General features: G+C 39.3%; 1 protein-coding gene across 2 annotated transcripts; it reads left to right on the top strand.

Annotated features, from left to right (window-relative positions):
• Window positions 1-445: 445 nt before the first annotated feature.
• Window positions 446-4,392, top strand: LOC122656449 ((+)-neomenthol dehydrogenase). 2 transcript variants are annotated; one of them, XM_043850966.1, is made up of 4 exons: window positions 446-508; window positions 579-840; window positions 3,395-3,577; window positions 3,987-4,392. In XM_043850966.1, exons 1-4 carry the CDS (start codon window positions 447-449, stop codon window positions 4,377-4,379), a joined length of 900 nt encoding a protein of 299 aa, XP_043706901.1. In that variant the 5' UTR covers window position 446; the 3' UTR covers window positions 4,380-4,392. The 2 variants fall into 2 exon arrangements, with proteins under 2 accessions (XP_043706901.1, XP_043706900.1); XM_043850965.1 differs by having other exon boundaries at window positions 3,984-4,392.
• Window positions 4,393-10,510: the final 6,118 nt, after the last annotated feature.

The following is a 10,510-nucleotide window of genomic DNA, read 5'->3' as shown; positions in this document are numbered from 1 at the left end:
ATTATGACACCGACCATGTGTTTGTCCCACAGTAGAACCAACTTTTTTTTTTTTTAATCAAAATTTTTATTCTCCTCCCATTCCTTGCATGGCCTATAACCTATGATTCATAGGCTTTGGAGTAAATTCCCCACGCTTTATATAGCTTTGGAGTAAGATTCCGCACGCTTCAAGTTTTTAAAGAGAAGATCTGAAATCACAGACCATAACTTATAATCTTTTATCATGAATGCTCTATATATTATATTGTGCTCCGTCCCACTGGACTCAAACCCACATATGATCCAACTTAAACAAATTAATATTCATCATATTCATCACAAGAACTCTTCCTCCATTATTTAATTAATGCCTCCCCCACATCAACATTGTCTTTTGGCAAATATATATATATAAGGATTCAATTCTCCAACTCCTCACAGCTTTAAAGTCAGATCTTCTTGCAAATGGGATCAAAGGAAATTGAGGCTCCTACTTCTCCCTCTCCGCTCTCCTCCTCCTCAACAAGGTAATCTCTCTCTGTCTCTCTCTGAGTATTAAAGTGTTAAATAGATGGTTAAGTAGTGCAAACATTACAGATGGTGGTCTAAGGAGACGGTTGCGGTGGTAACTGGAGCAAACAAGGGAATTGGGTATGCATTTGTAAAGAGGCTGGCGGAGTTAGGTCTAACTGTGATTCTAACTAGTAGAGATGTGTTGAGAGGACAAAATGCTATTGAGTTACTCAGAGCCCAAGGACTCGACAACGTACACTTCTTTCGCCTTGATGTAACAGACCCTGCTTTAATCCATGCTTTTGTTTCATGGCTGAGAGACAAGTATGGTGGGCTGGATATTCTGGTAACTACTTATTATCTCATCTCATTCGTATCCCTCCCCCCTCATATTTTCCTGTCTTATTATTTTTGGATCTGATTTTGGTACCGAGTAATAAATGGGACGGGATGGTTCTGGGATGGGACTCGCAATGGTACCAGTATCGAAATACCGATTAAGTACCAGAACTATGAGTACCCTTTCGGAGGGTATAGTTTAAGTTCTTGTGTTGAAGTTTTATGGTTTTGTAGTTTGATGTATTCTAGTGGTATTTTTTCTTGTAGTGGTTTCAGCTAATGGACCTTTAGTACTCTATCTATAAACTAGTTTTCTGATGGCATTAAAACCATATATGGGCTTTTTTATTTCATGCTCATTAATTCTTAGGCGTCGTTTTCATAAGCTTACATATGATTTTAGGGAGGAGTTTGAAGAAGTAAATCCATGAAATTTATCTTGGTTTTGTATTCTAAGTTGCTTTTTAATAATGAAACCATCTCGGAACCATTAAAGTTCTTCTCCCTTTTTTATTGAGCATTGAACCGTTTAGGAATTGGTACCGTCCCATTAATAATCGGGACTGGGTCTTAGATTTGGTATCGTTTACCAAATGAGACGATACTAAGATAGACACCTTTGGTATCAATACGGAACCGCCCCAAATGCCAGGAATCGTTCCAATTGACACCCAAAATTATAAGTCCAAAGAGATTGTTTCTTACAACATCTTGCCGAGACAGCTAGTTTATGAGCTACAGAAATACGTAATCCATCCTGCTTCTTAATACAAACATTATTAAATGACTTCAAAATGGATTTAATGTCCCATAAAATAGTAAATACCCCCTGGAGTCAACCAATTCACTAGATCCACACAATCAGTCCAGATGTTGGTAGAGACTTTGCCCAAATGGCCTATTCGTTGCAATCCTTGGAGTAATTACCCTTGGCTTCAGTTGCATATCATATTCTTATATCTATCCTATTCTTATGAGAGATCTTGTAATATAGGTGTATTTAGAGCTTGACCCCTTCTAATTGCCTTTTTTTTCTTATTTTCAAAAGTTATTTAAGTCAAGAATAAAAATATATTTTCAATAAATTAAAAATAACTTATCAGTCATTTACCTTCATGAAAAGAAAAATATGTTATAGAAGAAGAATAAAGAAGAGAGATTTTCAATCTTAAAAACTACAGTAACTACTAAAGTCTATAGATACATTTTTTGTTACAATAACAAATTATTAATTTGGAGGGGGTTGGTCACATGAGCTGTTGGGGATAAACCCTTGATGACATCATATTCATAAAATAGGGTAGGGGGGGAGGGTTGGTCATTTCGAACCCTATTGTCCCCATTCAAAGGTCATGTGTGTGACCTTGCACTAAACCTTTTGCTTTATCATTATTAGATCTTTAAGACTTAAATGTATAATAATCCTAAATGGTATATATTTTTAGAAAGAGAGGCCCTGCTTCTCCAAGCAAATTGCTCTACGCATTTATAAAGCTTTAATTGGAAGTGTGGGTAGGTTAAGCCATATAATTCTTTAATTTTCTTTATTTAATAGATGAAAGGAATCTCTGTGGAATGGACTTCTGACATTCCACATGGGATGATCCTGTACACAATTTATTAGAGTAAGAATGAAAAGAGACCAAGAAGAGGAAACTTCTACTAAAAAACGAAAAAGATAAAAAGAAGAGGAAACTTAAGATAATTTTTTTTTTATTTCACTTAAATCTATTGGTTTTAATTGAGCCATAATGAAAGCCATTTATAATTAAACTATAAAATGCCAGCCCAAACAAAATTTGTGGAGTAACACGGTTTGGCTTTAATACCCCTTGTTGGGACTTGTGTCGAACTAATTCTTCAAAGCTAGCTGTTAAACAGAGTGCTTAAGTCTTTATAAACCCTCTTATCAGATTATTAACGTGGGATGGGATGCTTTTGCATGAAATCTCAACAATTTCAAAGAATAGGAAAAAAGAGACAAACACAGGGGTCCTGGACTGTAGAGAACCAAACAAATTTACGAAAAATGCATCAGCTCATTTTTTTAAAAGAGTGACTATCACGCTAGTTTAACTTTTTTTTTCTTTCTTTTTTCTGTCTCTTTTTTTTTTTTTTTTTTTGGGGGGTGGGGGGTGGGGTTAAGGATGAGGGTAGCAAATCATTAATATACCTAAAAAATATAATGATTCTAACGGTCGTGTCGTCTATACTTCTAGATGGAGCTATCACTTAAGATTTACCTTGTACTACCTTAACTCCAACTCTCCAAGTAATAAGAAACTTAATTTGTTATTCCTTCTAGTTGGAGTTATTTGCTTAATTTGTTTCTTTCCTCCCCTGATTTTGATGTTTCATCTTTGAGAGATTGTTTTGTTTCTTTCATTTGAGATTTTTCCCTGGCCTTGTCATCATGACTGATGTATTGTTTTCTTTTTTTTTTAATATAATTTTTTATTTACCCAAAAAAAAAAAACCTATTCTTAAGATCGATGTGATTATGATATTAAGGAACTAAACCTTGATAATGAGCAATTAATTACGTACCACACTAATTTTAGGTGAACAATGCTGGAGTATCGTTTAATGAGATTGGTGAGAACTCTTTGGAGCATGCCGAGACCGTAATCAAGACCAACTACTATGGAACCAAATTGTTTACAGAGGCCCTTCTACCATTGTTCCGCCGATCTTCTTCTCTAAGTCGGATTCTAAACATTAGCTCTCAACTCGGACAACTCAATGTAAGTTAAATTAACCACTTACTAAGACTGTTTGGTATGCATTCTTGGAATGCATTCTAGGTCAATTTTGCATTCTTGGATGATAAAAATAGTTGTTTTTATAGTCCAAGGATGCAAAATCGACCAAGAGTGCATTCAAAAAAAAAAAAAAAACAACCAAGAGTGCATTCCAAGAAAGCATACCAAATACAACCTTAGGCAGCGTTTGGTATGTATTCTTGGAATGCATTTTAAGTCAATTTTGCATTCTAGCATGATAAAAATAGTTGTTTGTATTGCCCGAGAGTGCGAAATCCACCTAGAATGCATACCAAACACAGCCTTAATTGTCAATAGTAATACAATCATGTTTAACTTCCTAATTAATGACAATCTTACGAGTTTATTCATTCATGCATGCGTGTAGAAGGTCAAGAATCCTACTATAAGAGAAGAATTAGAAGATGAAGAGAAGCTATCAGAGGAAGGAATTGAGAATGTAGTAAGAAGGTTTTTTGAGAGTGTAAGGAAGGGGACATGGAAGGAAGAAGGGTGGCCAAGTATTTGGACTGACTACTCAGTATCTAAGATTGCACTTAATGCTTATTCTAGGCTTCTGGCAAAGCGTTACAAGGAGCATGGCTTAATCATAAACTGCTATTGTCCAGGCTTCACTCGCACAGCCATGACTCGCGATAAGGGCAACCACACGGCTGATGTTGCAGCTGACTTGGGAACTACATTACTACTCCTCCCACATCGTAACCTCCCGACTGGAAAATTCTATAGTGGGGTTAACCCTGTGCTGAATTCTAAGTTATAGGGTGATGCTCATCTTGGAAATTAATAGCTATATATTTTTATGTTGATTGGTGCCAAACTATTTATTCACATGATCTCTCTCTCTCTCTCTCTCTCTCTCTCTAAATAGGCTTTGGATCCTCTGCGGCCTAGGGTTGAGAGGCCATAGTGTTGGACAAGTGTGTGTCCATCAAATCCGGTTCGGTCCGGTTCAACCCGGTTCACCTTTGTATTGAACATTTATACATTTTAGTTTGATATTGTCACATGCGATATAAACTTTTTTAGCATTATGTGTCCCTAAGTTTTACTTAAAATGGTAGTCACGACTAGGGTTTGGGCTGGGCACCCTTATCACATGGTCGTCGCATTGGGTATGCCTAGACATGTGATGTCAGGGTACGAATGCGAGTGCACACATGTTTGATGTATGCATTGGCGAAGAATCTACTTTGTTGATTCCCTCATGTATTACGATCAGATGTAGGAAAGGATAGACATGTGTCACCGACACCCTATGCTTGAGAGAACCCTGTCACTGCAAAGTGTGACCGTATTCTTTGGTTCATCAATGACTGAGACTCAAGCGAGTCAAAGCCAATGTTCTGGGAATGCGTGAACACTTTGTGAGTGAAGGAGTTATCCAACATGGTCACCACTGCCCGATTGGGGAATACCAAGATAGAGACTGTCTGTGCATGGTTGGATCAAAATCTGGATCCATTACCGTTTTGGAAATGGTTTTGCAAAATTTATTTTACATAAAATGATACATTATTTATAGTTATTTTAAATAAAGTGTTTAATCGAGTTTTACGGGACCCGATCAGATGCACAGACTCTCTTATATGGACATGTACTATGGATTGGGGTTTGGCAGTACATGCCCTAGATTCCATAATGATTGTGTTGATTAGTGGGGGGGTTGTATATGATAAATTGTTATCATATAGGGAGTTATTTGGAATTTGCTAATTTAATTGGCTCTTTATTTAATTAATGGATTTGGTGTTAATTGTAATTATCCATTAATAATTAAATAAAGAATCTAATTAATACTTTCCCTATTAGATTCTGCTTCTTCACCTGTGTAGCACTTTGAGTTTAAATAGAACTGCCAAACAAAGAGAGAGAGAGAGAGTCAGACTCTCACAGGGGTTCTATTAAATCCTACTAGGATTTAATTAAATCCAAATAATACCTATAGGGGACCAAAACGCAGAAGGGAGTGAAGCTCTCCATGTTTTTTGAGCAGACACTCTCTCTCCTACGTTTTTGGTTTCTCTCTCTCCCTCTTGTGATCTCTCTTCTTCTTGCTTGCTTCTCTCATCAGTGTTTGAGAGTTAGGGTTTGAGAAACCCTAGATCTATACTGAAGAGTTCGAGAGCATCTGGGATTGGCTTGAAGAACCTTGGTAGCACCATTGGAGGTTCAGATCTGTTTGCTTGGAGCGCTCACTGGAGGAAGAACCACTGTCTGTTGGAGGAGCAACACTTGAGGCTCACCAGGTTAGCAGTTCTTTATTAATTCCTTCAGTTTATTGATTATTAATATTTATGGGATACAAAAGAAACTCGAATCGATTAATTTCTGCTGTGCATTCGAGTATGGAATGGATCCCTCTTGCCATGTCATGGACTATAGATGAATTTCTCCATCCCTATTGTGATAATTAATTTTATGGGACACAATAGGGAAGGAGAAACCCTAATAGGGATGCACCAGGGTTCCCATGGGCGACCATGGAAAACCCTAAAATTTAATGGGGCACCCATGGGACACCATGGGATAACCCAGGGTGTGCAAAACCCTAATTTTTCTGTATATTAGTTTTCCTAGGGAACCATGATTTGATCCCTGGACCGTAGTTTGGCCTACAGTGTGGTATCAGAGCCACCTTTCCCACCCATGAATATTGAATAATTAATGGATTAATATGATTGTCATGAGTGGGATGCAAGTTGGCACATGGGTGGTTATAATATGGTTGTTGTAATAACCTTCCCATGTGCAAATGGGTAGTTACAAGGTTGTTGGTGTAACAACCTATCCATGTATGATGGATTTGATTATTGATTTATTTATTCTAATTATTGAAGCATGTATCCAAGTAAATGATTTTTTTTTTTTAAATTTCAATCATGTGGGGGGGGGGGGGAGCGCACGCTGCTAAGCCTCTACGCATGCCCCTTCCCCTTTTCCTTGCCCATTTGCGTATGTTCTTGTTTTTTGGACTGCTGCCTATGGTGCCAGTCGCTTCTACCTATGGTGCCAGTAGCTACTGCCTACGGTGCCAGTCGCTTCTGCCTATGGTGCTAGTGGCTACTGCCTACGACAAAAACATAATTTTTTGTTTTAAAGGAAGAAGATGGGTGAAGGGATCCCTCCCTCCACTCACTTGCAATTAAAATATGATTTTAATTTTTGAGTTTGGATGCATGTTATCACATGTGATGTGGTGATTCAATAATTGAGGAAATCCATGTTATTTTAGTTTACTTGTTTTAATGCCCATGCGTGAAATTATATTATGATGTGATTATGGGAATTGCATTCTAATAAATGGATGGATTATTTATGTATGTGATACATAGGGTTATGGGTGGATGTGATACTTCTCTCTCTTTCTCTCTCTCCCCCTATCTTTTTTATAAACAAATGTACTCCACCCCATGGGCAGCCCAAATGGTAAGTTGGTTTCTCCATGCGGGGTTTCTTTATTATTATGGAAAGGAAAGTGTATAGAATTTTTTGTAGGTTTCCACTGTAATTTTAGAGGAGTTAGGACTCCCAGGGCATGTAGATGGTGATCCACATGTGGCGCTCAAAGTTTATAGAGATGCAAGTCACCTACTTTGAAGACGTGATCGGGTGGAGGAGATGATCGAGGCGTGGCATCCATGGCATGATAAATGCACCCAAAATTATTATGTTGTTTAAATCTATCCATGTATGTGAGAGTTGCAATAGTCCCTCTTTAATCATAATACATGTATGATATGGACTAGTCTTAATCGGTAGACATGTCCATGGCCTCCTATTGAAGATAAATATAGAGATTATGTGATACGCCCCGCATACGCTGACAGGACATTGCCAGGACCACTGTCAAATGGTTATCTATATTTACCTCTATCTAGATAGGTTAGGGTATGGATAGTGAGAGGGCACTGCGATAGTGGGTCATCTTTCATGATTCTAACTAATGCAATAGGTAAGTATATGTCTTGGATGTATGTCAGCTAACAGGATCTGGACATGGCACCCAGGTGGCCGAAAATATTAGAAGCCCATGAGGAGGACAGCCCAGTCTACACTACCACGGTGTGTATAATGACTCCCGACAGGATAAGTTATGCATGCAAGGATTGTAGGTATTCAATTCATCTTTTGGGTTATGAGGGAAACCCAAATAATGAAAGACCATTGATGTGTGTGCTCAATTTATTATTTTCAATGATTATTAATTAGCATGTGGTTATTCACTTGTGTATGTGTATATAATTATACAATAACTACCGTTAATTCTAACCTTTTGACACTCATTAGCGAATACAAACTTAATAGTACAAACTATGTCGACTAGTATAGGAGCATTAAGTTGCTCTTGACTGCTGAAGGACTGTACACAGTTTTAGATGAACAAGTTCCTCCTCAACCCAACCCGAACGATTTTGAGGCAAATGCAGAGATGCAGGAGTTCCTCATGAGGGATTCCAAGGCATCACTCTATATCCTAGGATCTTTGGAAAAGTCAGTTGTAGACTCGATCAAGGATATACGCACTGCTAGGGGTAAAATGGATAAGCTTGCTGAATTGTTCAACAGGCAGTTGACACACGCACATTCTGATGCGGTGAGTCAAATCCATAACTCCAAGATGTCCCAGGGGACTCCAGTGATGGATCATGTACTGAAAATGATCAATCTGTTTGAAAAATTGGAATCCATGGGGACTGATTTCAGCCTGCGATACAAGACCGATGTGATTTTAGCGTCACTCACTTTTGCCTATGCACCCTTTAAGATGTCCTACAAGATGTCCGATAAGGAGATGGAGCTCACCGAGCTTGCTAATGCACTGGTAGAGGCTGACGCGTCCTTGAAAAAGGACAAGGCTGAGGTCAATGCAACTGAGGCAAAGCCTTCTTCAAGTGGGAAGAAGAAGAAAAAGGGAAGTAAGGGTAAGACCCTGAAACCCAAGGGTGGGAAGTCTGGCAATAAAGGCAAAGGCAAGTGCTTCTATTGCCAAAAGGAGGGTCACTGAAAAAGAAACTGTCGTGCTTACCTGGCTACTGTGAAAGATAAGAAGTCGGATGAAACAGAGGCTGCTAAAGAAGGTACATGTGATGTTCACGTTCTTTATGAGTCTAATTTATCTTTTGAACCGACCAATTATTGGTTGGTGGATAGTGGTTCCACTGTTCACATTTGCAATGATTTGCAGGGGTTCAAGGAGACAAGGAACCTAGAAAGAAATGAGGTGCATCTTCGGATGGGCACTGGAGCTGAGACCATGGCGATGGCTATGGGAACTTTTATTTTAAATTTTAGTTCTGCTTATTTAGTTTTAAAGGATTGCTATTATGTACCCTCTTTTAAGAGGAAGATAATTTCAGTTTCAAAACTTGTTTTGGACGGATATAGTTTTTCCTTTAATTCTAAGTTAATTATGCGTTTTAATAATTCCTTTGTGGCATCCGAATATATGCAAAGTGGTTTGAATTTTTTAGATTGCCCTATTAGAACAAATGTTGTTTCAAATGTTGATTTGAAATGGAAAGCAACTCTAATGAACTCAACATATCTATGGCATCTAAGATTAGGTCACATTAATGTGGATCGAATTAGTAGATTGGTGAGGGATGGACCCTTAGAGAGTCTGAGTGTTATACCCGCACCCCGGGAGTATAATTAATTATTAATTCTTCCCCGTGATGTGTAGTTATCACTGCCACGTATGCCGGTGAGTTGTTCTCACTGGTGGTCAAACCCAGCTATAAAATTATTGACCATAATACGAGTTTGCCTGTGGAAACTAGTCGGGATCACGGAGGTTGCACCTTGACATGTCAGGGGTAAGTAGTTGACCAAATTTGTTGTGTGCTTACTGCCCTCTCAAAGCCCTCGAAGTGTGGTCCAAAGGCCCTGACCTCTTATGGTGGGAACCACCTTCCTACTCGCATCGGAGGCAAGGTTACTGGCTGCCTCCGACCCTGCATCCAATGCTGCTGACAAGGACCCTTGTGGGTGAGACCCTGTGGCTAAGGTACTATGGGTGTCTTGCCATGTTTGACCCTACCCAAATAGACCCTAGGTTACACTTATGAGGCCTTATCCAAACAGGCCATTAAAAGAGATTTTCTATATGAGGGAGATGGGTAAGACTATTCCTTAGTCTTTCTTTTTTTTTCTTTCCTAACCTAATCGTGAAAGGAGAGGAGAGCTTTGAAGAGAGGAGGCAGCAAGGAGGACAAGAAGGAGAAGAAGGTGGGATCAGCTGGTTGAGCTTGGATCTATAAGGTGGACCTCCTGTGTACCTCAAATCAGGTAAGCCAAGTTCCCCTTTTCTCTCTTTCCCCCTTGCTCGTTTGAGCTTGGGTGGTTCTTTGGTTGCAGCCCCAAGATGGGGATTTTTTTTTGGAAACCCAAAGGGTTAGCTCGAGCCATGTGTAGTTTCCCCTTGTAGGATGCTATCCTATTTTCATTACAATCCTATAAAGACCTCTATTTGACCTCTTGCTGAATCTATTTGATTCTAAAGCTTCAACCACCAAAGAAAACCCCAAATCTGGATTTTTGAGCTTTTGATCCTTTAAACCCCCTTAAATCTTTGGATGTTGGGTGTTTCTAAGACCCAAATAGACTCCAAGAGATCCCCTCCCTAGTCCCTTGAGGCTTAGAGAACCAAATGGAACAACCCTGGGCTTTTAAAGACCTTGAAATCACACTTGGGTTGCATCGGAGGCAGTCAGTCCGCGTGAGTCCGATGTTGCCTCCGATGTGTCTCGAGCCTGCAGGGGAAGGTCGGAGGCAAGACTGCGTGAGTCCGATGTTTGCCTCCGATGTGGCCTCGAGCTGCAGGAAGGTCGGAGAGGCAAGGTCGGAGGCAAGCCTCGCGAGTCCGACGTTGCCTCCGATGCGTTTTAAGGC

This window comes from Telopea speciosissima, chromosome 3, assembly GCF_018873765.1.
Source record: "Telopea speciosissima isolate NSW1024214 ecotype Mountain lineage chromosome 3, Tspe_v1, whole genome shotgun sequence".
Taxonomy (NCBI): domain Eukaryota; kingdom Viridiplantae; phylum Streptophyta; class Magnoliopsida; order Proteales; family Proteaceae; genus Telopea; species Telopea speciosissima.
This window is presented reverse-complemented; position numbering and strand designations above follow the sequence as displayed.